The sequence below is a fragment of the Phacochoerus africanus genome, chromosome 12, assembly GCF_016906955.1.
Source record: "Phacochoerus africanus isolate WHEZ1 chromosome 12, ROS_Pafr_v1, whole genome shotgun sequence".
NCBI lineage: Eukaryota > Metazoa > Chordata > Mammalia > Artiodactyla > Suidae > Phacochoerus > Phacochoerus africanus.
Genome location: NC_062555.1, coordinates 11,971,069 through 11,989,932, shown reverse-complemented (window position 1 = coordinate 11,989,932; position 18,864 = coordinate 11,971,069). Strand labels below are relative to the sequence as shown.

General features: G+C 38.3%; 1 protein-coding gene across 1 annotated transcript in view; it reads left to right on the top strand.

Annotated features, from left to right (window-relative positions):
• The window catches only part of USH2A (usherin), an 811,661-nt gene that overhangs the window by 177,312 nt on the left and 615,485 nt on the right, over positions 1–18,864 (top strand). The window contains exon 14 of the mRNA XM_047754984.1: positions 11,132–11,295. Within this exon, the coding sequence (XP_047610940.1) occupies positions 11,132–11,295 (164 nt within the window). The remainder of the gene's footprint in view (positions 1–11,131; positions 11,296–18,864) is intronic.

Below are 18,864 nucleotides of genomic sequence, written 5' to 3'. Positions count from 1 at the left end.
AAAATTGGCACAAATGAACCTATCTACAAAACAGAAACTGAATCATGAATAGAGAGAATAGACTTGTGGTTGCCAAGGGGGAGGAAGTGGGATGGACAGGGAGTTTGAGGTTGCTAGATGTAAACTGTTATGTTTGGGATGGATAAGCGATAAGGTCCTACTGTACAGCACAGGAAACTATGTCCAGTCTCTTGGGATAGATCATTGCTGTATTTTTGAAGATATGCTGAGATGCTAACTCCACATGTGGTTTTTTGTTTTTGTTTTTGTTTTTTTTTTGGGGGGGGGTCTGATCAGATTATGAATTAGTCTAGGGTTGGGCCTATATCCATGAATTCTTTCACGTTCAAATCCCCCAGAAACGAGTGTTGTGTCTGCACACATCAAGCAAATCCGTTTTTCAGTAAGTGTGCATATTTATAAATGTAAGTGCTAATTATTCAAGGGTTTGAGATTATTTTTTCAACTCCTGTCCACCTGCTGCTTGCCTTTTGTCCACGACACTCTCCATTAACACCTCAATGAGAGTGGGGACAGGGTGACAGGGTAAATTATTGAAAAAGAACTTAAACTAGTTAATTTGGCTGTCTACTAGAATTCACGTTGATTAGAAAAACTTTAACAGGATATTTTGAATATTTTTCCAAACAATTTTATGTTCTTATGACATATATATATTTTTTCAAATCCTCGTTGCTCCACTTCTGTTACAGTTGGAGTCTCCAGAATCTTGGCTAGTCTGAGGGCGTTACTACTCTTTTCTACAAATACTAAATCATTCTGAATTAATATAGAAAACACATGGTACAGCAAATGTTAAATAAAAAGTATTACCAGGATTTTGATTTCCACATCCTCACCAAGACTTAGTTTTTGCCTTTTTGATGATAGCTATTCTTATAGGTTGAAGGTGGTATCTCCTTGTGGTTTCCATTGGCATTTCTCTGATAATTAGTGATGTTGAGTACTTTTTAATGTACCTGCTGGCCATTTGCATGTCTTCTTTGGAGAAGTGCCTCTAAACATCCTTTGCTCATTTTTTAAAATTAGGCTTTGTGTTTTTTTTTTTTTTTTTTTTTGCTGTTGAGTTATATGAGTTTCTTACATATATTGGATACTAACCCCTTATCAGATAGGTGGTTTGAAAACATTTTCTCCCATTTTATAGGTTGTCTTTTCATTCTTGATTATTTCCGTTGTTGTGGAAAAGCTTTTTAGATTATGTCTTTTTGCTTTTTGGCCTGAATGTTGGTGTTAAAAACCACAAAATCATCTCCCAGACCCAAATGAAGAAGCTTTTTTCCCCTTTGTTTTCTTCTAGTAGTTTTAATTTCTGATATTACTTTTAAGTCTTTAACTGTTTTGAGTTGATTTTTGTATATGGTGATTTAAGGGTCCAGTTTTATCCTTCTTATAGTGAATATCCAGTTTTGCCAGCACCATTTGTTGAAGAGACCATCCTTTCCTCATCATGTGTCCCTGATACCCTTCCTGAAAATCAGTAGACTGATGTGCATGAACTTATTTCTGGGCTGTCTCATCTGTTCCATCAGTTTATATGTCTTATTTTTGTGCCGCTACCATATCATTTTGATTTTGATAGCTTTGTAGTATATTTTGAATGCCTCCAGTTTTCTTCCTCTTACTGAACTTGTACTTTTCAATTTGAATTGACTGTAGGACTTTCTATTACCCAAAGAAAGACCAGAAAAACTGTGCAGTTGACTTACTTTATATCTAGGTGGCAGACAGGGGAATTAGCCCCATGCAATGTATTTAAAGCATCAGTGAACAATGAAAGTAAAATTGATTTCTTATTCATTCTTATGACTCATGGCTTTCCACTCTACCAATTATTTTATTATCCTCCTTATTTCTTAAAATTCTTTCTTATTTTGGCTCCTAAGATTCTATTTCCCTGATTTGTTTGCTCTTTCTTTTGCTGATTAGTCCTCTTTAATTTGCTCTTTCAATTTACATATCTATGTTCATGATTTCAACCACTACATACATATAAATGACTCCCAAATATATTATCATCTATTCAGATCTCTATCATGGGCTCTAGACCTATGACGAGCTGTTTCTCCAAGTTTTAAATTTGGATGCCCCTCCTGCATCCCATTCTTTAGATAGCCAACACAGAATAAAGTCCCATTTGAACTACTTTCCTCACCTCCACCAAAAATGGAACAATAAAAGGCTTATGCCATCATCTTCTTAGTGAAGGGAGTATAAACGTCAATGTAACTCTTCAAGTCCTAACCACCCACACGTGAGCAGGACTCAGAATGCTTTCAGATTGGGCAGGTTTGGTTCGGATATTGTCCATGGGCTGCTGCTGGAAAGAGCTATTGAAAGCAAGGGCCATCATATATAACCCAGCTCCTCCGAAATAAATAGAAAGAATAAAGCCTCTCTTGACCACATAGGGCCCAGGGAATCAATCACACGGAGTGCCTGTCTAGAGTTGACCCTTCTCTTCCACTGATGAATTCTACTGTCAAGTCTCACTTTAACATGGATGGTGGTTCCAGAAGAAACCCTCTCGCACAGAAGGTCATAGAGAAAGATATTTGAAGATGTGACAATGAGAATTACTTGAGTTGTACTTTTGATTATCATTGAGAGGTGATGAAAATGGGTTTTATTCTTTTTATGTTGTCCATTCCTTTCCTGAATGGTGTTGAAATCTCTTTGCTGACTTGTGGTTGTTATTGTGTAGATACACTAACATTGACTATTTTGAAAATGTGTGCGAAGATGGCAAATATAAGTGGGCTTCCTTCAAGTGTAAGGAATTTTTATTTGCTGAATGAAATCCACTCATAGTTGAAATGTATACAGACACAGTATAAGAAAATAACTATTTATGCCCTGATGTTACAGTTTTTTAAAAGGAAAGAAAGTTATCTAAAGTCATTTGAATGTACCTTGAATGAGGCACTGTAGTGGGTACTTGCAAGTATAAATTGATTTCAAATTAATTTTTAAAATTCTACAAAGATTTAAGTATTTTATTGTTAAGCGAGGTGAAGATACAAGTATCATTGTACCTCTCCATTGATTTAAAAAATAAATTGGCTTTCTCGTCTTCTTTTTCCATTTATATATTCAGGGGATTTTATTCGACTTCTCCATGAAGTTCACACATATTCTTTACCCTACTCCATCTTCTCTTTATGGCACACAGCTATGTTTGCTATATTTTTCTCTTGGCTTATTTTATACACCGTTTTTTTTTAATATTCCAAAAGGAAAAATAAATATAAAACAGGCCCAGGCCCTAACCTACAGCAGCAGCAGCAGCAGCAGCAGCAGCAGCAACGACAGAAAAGGCACCAAACACAACAGTGACACACTGGAAAATCATTTCCCTGTTCTCATACAAGTACTTCATTCTTCAAAAGTTCTCCATCACAAAAAGGAGGGCATGTATTTTAAAAAGCTGATCCAAGTGCAAAAATCACTCCATTTACCTTTGACACATAAAGCAAACACAGTTTAATGAGGTTTGAAAACAAGCAAAAAAAGGTCTGCGCATTGGAAACAGTAAAGCAAAATAAACAAATACATAAACAAGTATATCGTGTTTGTCTAAACCAAAAACAATGAGACAAAAATGGGCCACATTCAGTTTGTCTCTTTTTGACACGCTGCTCCCCGGCACTGTCCTCGAGCTGACCTGTGGCTGGGAGTCCTCCTTCCCGTGGTCACAAGGCAGCTCCAGTTCATCTGGTCTACCACCACGTTTCTCACGTAATGTCCGCACATCACAATCCCCCAGAGGGTTCTTCCCTAAAGACTTCTTTTCTCTGTATTCATTAGGTACATATTGTCTTTTTTGGAGCTTTAAATAGTCAGTCGTATCACTTCTTGTCACTTACTTACCAGCTGACACCCAGTGAACTGTAGCTTCCCTCAGATGGTCAGGAATTGGGATCTAGGCTGGCCAGGGAATCTAAAGGCTCAGACCTTTAAAACAAAGTCAAATTCTTCTGTGATCAGAGTATTTTGAGTTTGTCTGCAAACATTCTCTGTTTGAGTCCTAAGTTATCTGGTCATCCTTTCCCATGCATGCTTCCCTTGGGTCCCAGTTGGTCTTTGAGAACCAGATCAAAGGCTTCAAAGGGAAGCAGATAACTTTTTGTCCACTCATTCTTTTCATGGTGTAATAGTGGAATTTTGGGGAATGCGCCTCACAGATTCTTGTTCTGTGGTGACTATTAGACAGCTAGCTCTTATCTAGGGTAATGGGGTAAAAGCACCCCACGCCTCTCATCATCCAGGGCTCTAGCTGGGGCTCACGCACAAGCTGGTGGCTGAGTTCCCATGAAGTAAGCAGAAGGCTGCTGGGACACTGGCAGCCCATGCTTGGAACTGCCACAATATTATGTTTGCCTTATTGGCCAAAGAAAGTCACAGGCCAGCCCATATTCACAAGTGGAGAAACAGATTCTACTTTGTGATGGGGGAATTATACAGTTAATTGCAAAGGACCTGCGGAAAAAGAGAGGTAAGGAATTATGGTCATTTTTACAATCTACTATGACTATGAATAGGTAGATTCTCCTCTGATACAGACTCTATAATGTTAGTTTTTATAGTATAGTAGCATTTATTCAATGTGATATAATAGGAATCATGCAACAGTGGGCATCAGGAATATTTATGGCCTCATTATCGCTTTTCTACTAGACCAGGCATGTTAATTTCTTATTATTGCTGTAATAATTATTCACTACAAATGTAGTGGCAGAAAACAACATGAATTTATTCGTTTGTTTGTTTATTTAGTTGCACCTGTAGCATTTCAAGTTCATAGGCTGGGGATCGAACCCATTACATAGGAGTGACCTGAGCCATGGCAGTGACAATGTCAGAGCCTCAACCCACGAAGCTACCAGGGAGCTTCTAGATGTAACTGTGTGTGTTGTTGTTAGTATAGCGAGACTTCTGGGATTTCTTTTTCTTTTAAACGTTTGATCTTGGTGACCAGTGTGTCGGGCATGGCCCACGTTCCCTGTGATGAGGCGGAGTGCCAGCAAAGGAGAAGGTGGCTGGGGCCCCAGTGCAAAACCGTGCTTAAGTAAGCTCTTCTCCAGGTGACAGGAATGTCCCCACTCAGATGGCACTGTTGCCTGGACACAAGGGGGTTACTGCCCAGGTCCAGTTCTCATGCCTCCCTTTATTCATGAGAAGCTTCACCAGGGAGGATGGACCGGGCACTGATGATGCCTTCCTTCTTGATGAGACAGTGCCTCCCACTTCCTCTCCAGTAAAGCGTGTGAGTATGGCTTTCAGCTCAGACGCACAGGATGTCCAGGCCCCAGATCCCCGTCATATAACTCCGACTCCAGTTCTAAGAGAACCCCATGCTACTAGCAGGCTGTGAAGAAAGGAAAGCTAAGAACCTCAGTGGAAACCACACCTCCACTGCAGAGGTGGAGTGGGAAAACCTTAACCAGGGGAAAACGAAATCCCTCTAGAGGGCATTCGAACACTCCTGGGATCCTGCACAAAAGTACTGAACTGAGAGAGTCCCCTGGTTGTCTAGTGGTTAAGACTTAGCGCTTTCACTGCTGTGGCCCAGGTTCAATCCTTGGTCTGGGAACTGAGGTCCCACATCAAGCTAGCCCCTACCCTACCCCCCAAAAAAATAGAGAAAGAAAAAAAGGAAAGGACTGAACCTAGAACTCTTCTGGCCTTGGGAAATCAGAAGTTCAGCCCTTTGAGAAGAATGATGCCTTCCTTGAAGAGACTTTAGCCAGAGGGACCGCTATGCCCATCAGAAAGGGCTCAGAAGAGTTAAATTATAGGTAGAGCTACATGTCCATTTGGATTTACCTGTGGTGCCCTAAGTTAACGCTTTCCTAGTGCCTTATACATTCCTTTATTCACCAGTATTTATTGAACACCTACTGCGTTGCGTGTCTTTGTGCTGGGAACTGATGGGAGAAAACTCTGTCCAGTTTCTCCAGTTTGCATTAATACTCAATAATCCTTGTCCAAAAGTCCACATCAGCCTGTGGTCTCTTCCTCTTCGTTCTCCACGTTAAGCCGTGTCCCCATCATCTACTCCTCAGCAAATTAGAACACTTGGAGTAATTCTATGCCCATCTTCCCTTATTTGCTTCTCTTTTCAATTCGTCCACCCCATCCTACTGATTTTACCTGCTTAAATATTTCTTAAATCTGTCCCACTCCTATCGCCATCACCAGTGCACCTAACCTAGCAATATCTTACCCCTGCTTACCTTTCTGGCTTTGTCGCATCCTCCCTGTTGTGATTTTATGTCCCCAAATTTTGGATTGCTTAAATTTTGCACCCTCTCCTGCTATATCTTGTCTATTTTCTCCCACTCCCTGAGTGGCCTTTTTCCTATTCACCTTTTCATATTCAGCCCAAACGCCTTCTCTAAGCTTCCTTCTCACCACTCCTTTCCCTGTCTCCCTGCATCCTGTACCACCAGACTCAGTAGTTGGCCCTTTGCTGTGCCTGGAAGGAGTCTGCATACATCTTTATTGATGCTCTTTCCATTTTTCATTTCTCACTAGAATGTGAGCTCCTTGAAGGCAGAGAAGGACAATCTGTCTCATTCATCTTCACGTCCTCAGTGCTTTGTCCAGCCCTGGAACATAATTGGTCCTCAATGAGCATTATTTATGGCAATCAATATCCTTTTGTGTGTGTGTTTGTGCTTTTTAGGGCCGCACATGCAGCATGTGGAAGTTCCCAGGCTAGGGGTTGAAACGCAGCATGAGCTGCCAGCCTACACCACAGCCATAGCATCACCAGATCTGAGCTATGTCTGTGACCTACACCACATCTCACGGCAATGCCAGATCCTTAACCCACTGAGCAAGGCCAGGGATGGAACCAGCAACCTCATGGATGCTAGTCGGGTTCGTTATCACTGAGCCACAACAGGAACTCCTTCAATCAATGTCTTTGAATCAGCTTGATGGTACCTCTGAGTTGAGGCCCCAGACAGAAGAGAGGTGTCCAAAGAGCAATGTCAGGAGAATCACCTATGATCTGGACTGTATCCCTGAGCCTCCTATGGCAATAGCTCTTCCTCATGTGATGAACTTTCTGACAATGAGGTGCATGATCGAAACGCGCTCCCTTCATTCACACTGATGTTTCTGCTTTAGTAGTAAGGGGATAACTCTTTCTCTTACTGTTTGCACAACCAGAAGAAGCTGCCTGGAAAGGAAAATATAGGAGAGCTGTGATTTAAGAGCCAGAAGCCAGTTACCTTCCTTTCCATTGCTTCCAGTAAATGCCGAGTTACACAAGGGCCCAAAGAGAACGGCACTAGCCAGGACTGGCAGAGATTAGCGATACTTGACTCCTGTTTTGTTTACCATAATGAACTGGTCAATAAACATCACAAATTGTTTATCTATATAAATCTTGACAGATTACTCTTTATGAAATCCATTTAGCAAGTGAGGTTTTCCCATAAGGATGAAAAATGAAGATTTTAAACAGATTGCGGGAGAAGCTCTAGCTGTACCAAGAGAGTTAGTGTAATAAAGGTTTCTTTATATTAATATTACAAAAACCATTTATCCTGAAAAAATCAATATCACAATTCATCTTAGTTTGGTGTTTCTCTTTCTAAGCTTAAAATGCCTTTTCCTTTATTATGTATAATTTTGTTTTAATAAACGTGCAATGTATTTCATTTAGGAGATGCTCTTGAGGAGGCATAAGTTATGCAGTGACATCAGACTTGTAGCTGATTTGCTAAAGCGTCTCAGAAACGTTTAAAATTATATTCGAGTGGCTGAGAAATTTGCAAGAATCCCTTTATGTAAACCTTAAGCACAAAATGAGCCCCAGTGTCCTTTAAGCTAGAAACAATTCAGAAAAGTCTCCCATGAACTTTATTCAGGTACATACCTGTCTTATTGAAGGCAAGCAATTATAAGAAGTCAGATAAGGCGCATATAACACTGGCTGGGATAAGAGACTATGAAATCAGGAAGTGTCACATTTAATTACTCAAAACTCTGCGTGCTTCCCTAAGAAGCGGTTTATTTATTCCATTTGGGTTTGGAACTTAATATCCCATGGATATTGACAGAGCTGACTTGGAGTTAAGCATGTAGCAGTTAGTGCGAAGAAAATAGATCTCCATCAAGAAAAGGAATTATGTTATACACTGGAAACTATTACTCCACATGTACTGTATGTAAAGTAAATGTGATTGTCTCATGAGTGAATGGTAATAAAAACTGAAATACTCGAGAGACACTTACTCATGAGTGGTGTGGTGATAGATATGTATGCATTGAGCGGAGCTGGTCTCTTGTTTATGCTTCCCAATGTGACATTAAAAGCCGACAACAATATCCTCTAAGTAATAGCATATAATGAAGTTAGAAGCAAATTAAATATTTTGTTGCTTCTGTAATTCCATTTTAATTTCCAGGCATAATTTCCTCCAGCTCTAATACGTAAATATCTATTTGAGATGAAGTTCGGCTGCAGTGTCTGTACATAATGGACACAATATAGTTGTTCATAGGGGAAAAAAAATGCCCTTTTATCGTGACATCAAAAGGGCAAACTACAGGATAGCGGTTTTCGAGACAAACTGTACTTTATTTATTCCCAGGGTGATATTAGTCCATAAAACAAATTTGCAGCTTATTTAGCAGCCTTAGCTTTTATCAGCTTTTTTTAAGGGTGTTGAATGATTACCCAGGAGATCACACCATAAAAGTTGCAGTGACAGGAAGTAACTATCTATCCAGCATCTTTGGTGGAAAATATAGGTGAAGCCATATGGAAAGTCTCTGATTAAAGGCAGTAGTTTTATTTATTTTTGTCTTTTTGGGGCTGCACCTGCAGCATATGGAGATTCCCAGCCTAGGGATCTAACAGGAGCTGTAGCTGCCAGCCTACTCCATAGCCACAGCAATGCTGGATCTGAGTTGCATCTGTGACCTACACCACAGCTCACGGCAATGCTGGATCCTCAATCCACTGAGTGAGGCCAGGGATCCAACCTATAACCTCATGGGTCCTAGCTGGATTCGTTTCCACTGTGCCATGATGGGAACTTCCATGAAATAATTCTTTCTTTTTTTTTAAAAAAAATTTTTTGGCATATAGTTGATTTCCAGTGTTGTATTATTTTTAGGTGTACAGCAAAGTGAATGGATCCTGCATATACATGTATCTGTTCTTTTTTTCCCGTATCGGTTATGACAGACTATTGAGTAGACCTCCCTGTGCTATACAGTGGGTCCTTGTTGGCTGTGAATTTTATGTACAATTGCGTGTATATGTTATTCCCAACCTTCCAATTTTTCCCTCCCCCCACCCCATGTTTGCCCTACGGTACACATAAATTTGATTTTGAAATCTGTGGGTTTGTTTTTGTTTTGTAAGTAAATTCCTTGTATTTTGATTAGATTCCACGTGTAAGTGATAGCCTAGGATATTTGTCTTTTTCCTTCTGCCTGACTTCGCTTAGAAGGATAATCTCTAGGTCCCTCCCTGCTGCTGCACATGGCACTGCTTCCTTCTTCTCCATGGCTGAGTAACAGTCCATTGTATATATGCCCCACATCTTCTTTATCCATTCATCTGTTGATGGACACTTAGATTGCTTCTATGTCTTGGCTATTGAAAATAGTGCTGCAGTGAACACTGGGGTGCATGAATCTTTTTGAATTACAATTTTCTTCAAGTATATGTCCAGGAGTGGGATTGGCGGATCATACGTGGTCTTGCTATAAGTACAGTTTCTCTTGTCTCATCTTTCAGTGGCGCCAATATTGCTTCCCTGACCAGGGACATTGGCATACCGTCTCTGTGTTTGAAAAATTCATTCTGAGGAAACAGGTTTTAGTTTCGATCACGGCAAAATGCCAAGACAGTTATTTTTAACAGGTAGCTTTGATCCAAGAAATTTAAGTTGAAATGAAGTTCTTTCTCTTTATACTGATAGCATCTTTTCATAGATCAGAATAATGCTCTATTCTCGAGTCAATGAGTCTAGTACTTAAAATAAAAAAAAGGAAGTAAGACATAGGTTAAGGCATCAAGAGTATTTGAACATATCTTCTCCCCTCTGTTTTCTTAGTGAAATTTAGTTTTTATGAAACTAAAGAATTGGAGTTCTTTTCACGGCTCAGAGGTCGGTGAACCTGACTAGGAACCATGAGGTTGTGGGTTTGATCCCTGCCCTTGATCAGTGGGTTAAGGATCCAGCATTGCCGTGAGCTGTGGTGTAGGTTGCAGACACGGCTCGGCTCCAGCATTGCTGTGGTGGAGGCCAGCAGCTACAGCTCCGATTCGACCCCTAGCCTGGGAACCTCCATATGCCATGGGTGTGGGCCTAAAAAGCAAGAAAACAAAAAACAAACAAAAAAAATAAACTAAAGAATTGCAAGATTTTTAGGGTGGACAATAATTATCATACCCAGTTTTCTATTTCACAACTGGAAAGATACTTGAAGAGATAATTTTATGGGTATCTAATCTTAAATTTTAGCTGTCAGGAGAACTGCTTTTGTGGGGATGAAAGTTTGCTGTGTTCTTAATTGAGCAACTATGTGCAAAAGGATCCATAAGGTGTATTGTGGCATGTAAAAGTAGCAATATAGGGTGTTCCCGTTGTGGCTCAGCAGGTTTTAAACCCAACTAGTATTAATGAGGACACTGATTTGACCCATGGCCTGGCTCAGTGGGCTAAGGATCAGTGTTGCCATGAGCTGTGGCATAGGTCACAGATGTGGCTTGGATCTGGTATGGCTGTGGCTGTCACATAGGCCTAACTGCAGTACTGATTTGACCCCTAGCCCAGTAGCTTCCATATGCCACAGGTGTGGCCCTAAAAAGCAAAAAAAGAAAAAAAAGCAATTGAACACCTTTTTTTGCCATTAATTAATATACAAAGAGAAGGCTTCATAGAGATTTTACCGGAGTATCATTTTGATAAAGGAATTTTTCTGTTTTGTTCTGTGTTTTTGTTTGTTTAGCTCAAGAATCCTCTTCAGTATATTGGCTAAAACAGACTCTCATTGTATGGTTTGTAGAAAGCTATAACCTATACCATGAATTTTTAATTCAAACGTCATTCTCTTTGATGGTTTGTCTTGTTTTCAGATGTCAGCCTTGCAGTTGTCACCTCTCAGGAGCCTTGAATGAAACCTGTCACTCAGTCACAGGCCACTGTTTCTGTAAACAGTTTGTCACTGGCTCAAAGTGTGATACTTGCGTTCCCAGCGCCAGCCATTTGGATGTGAACAATCCGCTGGGCTGCAGCAAAAGTAAGTGAATCCTGGTGCATTGCTGGTGTATGAAATGATGTCATGAACGGCACAGAGTCTCATTCATTTCTCGTTCCATCAAGAACCCATCAGCAAGGCTTGGGTGCAATGTGGAGAATTTAAGTTAGACGTGAAAAAAAGAATTATACCAAATGAAACTTGGGCTCTTTGCCTGGATTGGGTCCTTGAATATGGTTGTACGATTATATTAGTAGTGGGAAATTTACATTGGTTTGCTTGAATGGTATTACTAGTAAGGTTTACCCCAAATGAAGGGTTTTCCCAGAATATGGGACTTTTAGTGCAAACATTAGGACAGCCCTGGTTAAACCAAAATGATTGTTCACCCAGACACCCAAGAACATTCCAGGTAATGTCTATAACAAATGGAAGATTTATACTTATTTATTGTGAGATTTATGTTCTTCTATCCCCCAATTTTATGGCCAGTATGCTACTATTCTTTGTTTATTGATATTGTAGTAATTATTGTCTTATTTATCACCACATATTGTTTACTGCTGTAGTTGATATTCCCATCTTTGGGAATATCAATAAAGTTGCATTAGTTGTTTCAACTCTCACATTTTTGTTGTAACTCTTGGAAGGTAAAGGTTACATTGTATTGTCTTTTGACTTCTCAGCATTGTTCTCCAGTGCCTTGAATCGGGGCAAGGTCACCTGCAGTCCTACAATTTCATAGCATGTTGGTGATTTCTTTATATTTACTTCAAGTTCATATATCCTTACCTTTGCCAAGAGTCCAAAGAAATGCTTGCTGAGAACATATGGTGAGGGGCCCTCTATAATATGCTGCCCAATGCATATCCTCCTTGAGGCATCTTGAGACCATATCATTGCATCACAATGCTAGAATGCATGCTATGCACCACAAGTGCAGACAAATCATTGTAAACAGGCATGCCTGAAAGAGTGCCATCTTATTTAAGGGAGCAAGGGAAAAGTAATAAAATATTGGGCTCCGTGGCAACTATACTAGACATTGAAGGTGTGGAAGGCAAGGCACAGCTAATGATTAGTAAGGCATATTCAGCATTTGTACCTGTGTGTTTTATCTTCATCGTCCTGTGTTTCATTGGTCTCTCTGGATTTTAGTAGAAGTAAAACCGTAGGTATTTATGCTACTCTTGGGAAAGGCCCGTCATTATTGCCTTTGTGTTTAAATACAGTCTAAACACCGATCTGGGTTCATGGAACACTTAATTAATATTTGTTTTTCACCAATCAGCTACATAATTGGTTCGTGTGCAACAGGAATTCCAGCGCATTTCTTTGGATATAAATTGAAGATCACCATTCGTAATAGAATTGTGACAGCTTTACATACCACATATGGAATCTTAGTGATTTTTTTTATTGCTCCTGCCACCAATTTTGTGTGAAAATATTGACATCTGTTCCATTTTTTGCTACCTGTTCTTGCACCTGAGACACAGTCTAGGAATCACACCTCAGGCAAATGCAGATAGTCTGGTCACTTGAAAGCTGGCCTACATTTCTTAGTAGTGTGTAGACTTTTACTCCTACATGAAGATTTTCTTTTCTGGGCTAAACATTTTTGGTTGGTCCAAATGCTTCCAATTTTTAATAGTTTAAAATACTTCCATATTTACGGTTAGTCTTTTCAGGATATGCTCCTTTTGACTTTCCAGCTCTTTAAGATGGTGATATTTCGTATTGAACATGCTCCTCCAACTATTGTGGAGGTGGTTTTGTTTGTGATGTTTTATAACATTTAACAAAACATCGTGCAAAGTGAGAAACTCAGCATCAACAGAGATAATTAATGATAAAAAAAAAATTAGGATTTCTGCCTTCCGAGGAGCTCAAAACACAGTCGAATGATGGATACGATGGTAATAAAAGGACTGAAGGGGGGGAGCAGGAAAGTGCGAGCTGTGAAGGGAGCTGCTGTCTGTCCTATTCCCCTGTGATTTTCACACGGTCCTTTTCATTCCCCCAACAGCCAGACCAGCCAGCCTCACGAAGATAAGATGCTATTGAAGGGAACGTAGTGCTATCTATTGTTGAAACTGTGAACTACCTCAGGCCCATGTTTTTCTTTGTGTCCACATGATGTCAAGAATATATTTTCCTTAAATTGTATAATGTGGTGTGGTGTTCTTCTGTACAGTTTGGGAATCATGGGATTATAACGATTATCTTGGCCACTTCCATAGCCATTGACAAAAGTTTAGCAGTATCACCTGTGATGATTTTTTTTTTTTTTTGACAAGGAGTGGAGGTGGGGATCCTAAAATATAAATTCTGGGGTGGGAATCTTGGGGTGTAATTTCTAGACTACAGGAGAATTGAATTAAAATCAAATAGTTAGACCCTCTCTCATAATACGCTACCTTCATTGATTAGTTGTCCGGCCTTAGTGATGTAGTTGTCTCCGATGAATAATTGTTTAATGCGTTTAAAATGAGAGGCATTCTCTTTGATATGGAGAGAAAGAAACAGAATACATCTGAAAGGGATCTGCATGCTTTCCTATGAATGGCATTCCAGTTTGTCTTAAACGTTTGGCTATAAGCTTAACTAAACAAAACAAACATACATTCATAGCTCATTTGTATTGAAATCTTGACACTACTCACTTTTATGCTTATCCTTGGTTATCTATCCATCTTTTTATCATCCACATCTTTTTTTTTTTTCTTTTTGGGACCATACCTGCGGCATATGGAAGTTCCTGGGCTAAGGGTCAAATTGGAGCTGCAGCTGTAGGCCTACACCACAGCCACAGCAGTGCCAGATCTGAGCCACGTCTGCTACCAATGCCACAACTTGAGGCAATGCCAGATCCTTAGCCCACTGAGTGAGGCCAGAGATTTAACCCACATCCTCACAGCCACTGTGTTGGGTTTTGAATCTGCTGAGCCACAGTAGGAACTCCCATTATCCACATTATTTATTTCCATTTATCAGAGATGATCTCATAGCTCTCTTTAAAAAATATTTTTATTATGGTAAAACATACATCACACAAAATTTACCAAATGGACTCTTTTAAAATGTATGGTTCGAAATACGAAATACTTTCATAATGCTGTGTAGTCGTCACTACCGGCCATCTCCTTAGCTCTCTTCTTGTGAAGCTGGAGCGCTGAACCCATTGAACAATATTCTCCCCCCTCATTTCCCCCTAGCTGCTGGCGACCATGACTTAACTTTCCATCGCTATGATTTTGAATAATCTAAGTACTTCATATAAGCAAAATCATAAAGTATTTGCTTTTTCATTGCAGGCTTATTTCACTTAGCATATGTCCTCAATATTCCTCCATGTTTTAGCGTATGTCAGAATTTCCTTCCTTTTGAAGCTGAGCCCTATCTCATTATTTGTTTATACTACCTTGTGCTTCTCTGTTCATCTGTCAGTGGACACCTGGGTTGCTTCTATGCTTTAGCTTTTGTGAATAATACTGCTATGAACATGGGTATACAAACATTTCTTCAAGACTCTGCCTTTAGTTCTTTTGGGTACGTACTCAGAAGTGGGATTGCTGGGTCATACGGTCATTCTATTTTTATTTTATTTTCTTGAGGAATTGCCCTACTGTTTTCCATGACAACTTTACCTTCATACATTCTTACCAAAAGTGAACAGGGATGCCATCTTCTCTACATCTTTGCCAACGTTTGTTTTCTGTTTGTAGTAGCCCTCCTAATGTGTGTAAGATGGTATCTCATTGTAGTTTTGATTTGTATTTCCTCAGTGTTTAGTGATATTGAGCATCTTTTCATGTGCTCATGGACTATTTGTTCTTTGGAGAAATACCTCTTCAAATCCTTTGCCCATTTCTTAATTGAATTTTTTGGGTTAGCCCTGAGTTTTCTTCTAAGGCTTTTATAGTCTTAGGTCTTATGTTTTAAATCTTTAATCTGTTTTGAATTAATTTTTATAAATGGTGTTAGATTAGGGTCCAACTTCCTTCTTTTGCACATGGATATCCAGTTTTTCCAGATCTATATGTTGAAAAGACATTACTTCCCCTTTTGAATGGTCTTGGCTTCCTTGTCAAAAATCATCCAACTGTATATGTGAGTAGCGGGTATTCATTTCTGGACTTTTTATACCATTGTTCTATATACCTGTATTTATGCCTGAGGCGTATTATTTTGATTACTGTGAGTTTGTAGTATGTTTTGTAATCAGAAAGTATGTCTCTTCCAGCTTTGTGTTTTGTTTTGTTTTGTTTTTCAAGATTATATTGGTGATTTTGGGGTCTTTCAAGATTGCATGTGAATTTTAGTATGAGTTTTCTATTTCTGCAAAAAAAATGTCATTGAGATTTTTGACAAGGTTTCCATTAAATCCATAGATTTCTTTGGGTAGTATTGACATTTAACAATATTAAATTTCCTAATCCATGAATATGGGATGTGTTTCTATTTATTTATGTCATCTTTAATTTCTTTCAACCAAGTTTTATAGTTTTCAGTTTACAAACCTTTTGCCTCCTTGGTTAATTTAATTCCTAAATTATTCTTTTTGATGTATTGTAAATAATTGTTTTCGTAATGTCCTTTCCCGATCATTCATTTTTATTGTACCAAAATACAGTTGATCTTCGTTTGTTGACTTTGTACCCTACTACATTGTGGAATTCATTGATTATTTGCAAATGTTTTGTATGTGTGTGTCTTTAGAGTTTTCTGTATAAAAGATCATATCATATGTGATTAAGTATAATTTTACTTTTTCCTTTTTAATTTGGAGGCCTTTTATTTCCTCTTTCATGCCTAATTGCTTTGGCTAGAACTTCAAATACCATATGGAATTGAAATTGTGACAGCAGGAATTCTTGCCTGGTTTCTGATCCTAGAGAAAAAGCTTTCAGTCTTTAACCATTGAGTGTGATGTTTTCTGTAGGTTTTTCATACATGGATTTTATTATTTTGAGGTAGTTTCCTGCTATTCCAGTTCTTTTATTTTTTATTTTTTGAAAAGGTATTTTTTTATCAAAATTTTTTCTCTGTTAGATGATCATGTTTTAACTTTCCTTCATTCTGTTAGTGTGGTATATTGCTTTGATCAACTTAACGTCTGTTGAAACATCTTTGCATTCCAGGAATAAGCCCCACCTGGTCATGGTACATAATCATTTCAATATGTCACTGATTTTGAGTTGCTAGTACTTTGTTGAAGATATTTCCATCAGTTCAGGGACATTTTTCTATAATTTTCTTCTCTTGTAATGTCTTTATCTGGCTTTAGTATCAGGATAATGCCAGCCTCATAAAATGGGTTAGAAAATGTTCACCTCTCTTCAAATTTTTGCAAATTCACCAATTAATCCATTAAGTCCAGGGCTTTTCTTTGTTGTGAGACTTTTAATTACTTATTCAGTCTCCTCACTAGCATAAGCCTACTCAGATGCTTTATTTCTTTGTGATTTAGTCTTGGTAAGTTTTGTCTTTCTAGGAGTTTGCCCATTTTATTGATGTTTTATTCAATTTGTTGGTGTACAACATTATGAAAGTATTTAATATCACTGAACTGTACATTTTAAAATGGTTAATTTGACAAATTTTATGTTATGTGTATATGACCACTATAAAATTTTTTTAAGGAAAGCCATAAGAGCTTCTGGTGGAATTGGGGCAAAAGTCTACATAGTTGAAACTTTAGTTGATTGAAGTTGGGAGGGTCAACATCACAATTCCATCCTCCATCTGGGTGGGACCCTAGTTCCTGCACAAAGAAGATGTACTCTAGATGTATTGTTACCTATATTCCTTGACAACCAGGACCCAGCCCCAAGGCTGCACTATTGTTTCTTGACTGCCCCTCCCTTGTTTGTGCATTCCCTCCCTTAAGATCTTCAATTACTGAGACATGTTCAAGGGAAAATTTGTGAGCAGGCCTAAACCATGACATGGCTTAGGCCAAAATGGATTCTCTTATGTCAAGAAAGCCATTCCTGGTTCTCTTTCTCCAGGAACCCCTAACCTATCGGCTTAAAGAAATATGTTGTTTAATCTCCAAATATGGATTTTTAACTTGTTTTTCTGTTATTGATTTCTAGTTTAGTTCTTTTGTAGCATGAGAATATACTTTCAATTATTTATATACTTCCACATTTTTAAGATAGGTTTTATGCCCCACAATGTGGTCCATCATGTTTCATCTGAACTTGAGAAGAATGTGTATTCGGAGGAGTAGTCCATAAAAGTCAATTAGATCAGTCTGGTTCAATGTTTTTCAGGTCAGCTATATCCATATTCATTTTCTGAGTGCTAATAAATCTCTCAGTTACTGAAAGGGTGATGTAGAATTCTCTAATTGCAATAGGATTTATCTATTTTTCATTGCCATTTTATTGATTTTTGTCTTAAATATTTTGACAATCTGTTTTTAGGTGCATTCTATTCTTGAGCATTGACCATTCTTTTCATTATATAATGTTCTTCTTTTCCCCTATTTTAAGGTCTGAAATAAAAAAGAAGCTATTCCAGGTTTCTTTTGATTTGTTAGCATATTTTCTCCATCCCTTTATTCTTACATATCTGTTTCTTTACATTTTAATTGAGTTTCTTGTAGATCACATGTTGATGGATCTTGTTGTTCCATCCATTTCATAAATCTCTGTCCTGTAATTGTTGAGTTTTGGCCATTCACACTTAAAGTAATGACTGATACACCTAGGAGTGGGAATGTGGCCCACATGGTATCTCTATGTTTATACTTTTGAGAAGAGCCAGACTGTTTTCCTAAGTATCTGTGCTATTCTCATTCTCACCAGTATGTATAAAATTTCCAGTTTCTCCACATCTTCAAGAACACTAATTATCTTTTAAATTATAGCCATTATAGTAGTGTAAAGTGTTATCTCACTGTGGTTTTGATGTATATTTTCCAGATGACTAAGGATGTCAAGCATTTTTTCATGTGCTTATTGCCTGTTTTATCTTCTTTGGAGACATATTGATTTAGTTTTACCTTTTTTTGAGGGGGGTATTTTTCTTTATTACTCAGTTGTAATTGTTTTTTATATGTTATAAGTACAAGTCCTTTATCAGCTATACAATTTGCAAATGTTTTCTCCCATTCTATGCATTGTCTTTAAACTTTTTTTGATAGTGTCATTTGAAGCATAGTAGTTTTTAATTTTGAGAAAGTCTAATTTATCTTTTTTTTTATTTTGTTGCTCATGCATTCATATCTATGAAACCACTGCCAAATCCAAGATTACAAAAATTTACACTTATTTTTGCTGCTAAGAGTTTTATATTTTGGCTCTTCCACTTAGGTCTTTGACCTATTTTGAATTAATTTCTATATATGGTGTGACTTAGGCTCCAGTTTCATTCTTTTAAATGTGGCTATCTGGTTGTCCAACCACCATTTGTTTAAAAGAATATTCTTTCCTTTCATAATTAGTGTTCTTATTGAAAATTGGTTTTCCATACTCTAACTTTTTTTTGTCTTTTTTTTTTTTTTTTTTTTTTGCCATTTCTTGGGCCACTCCCGGGGCATATGAAGGTTCCCAGGCTAGGGGTCGAATGGGAGCTGTAGCCACTGGCCTACGCCAGAGC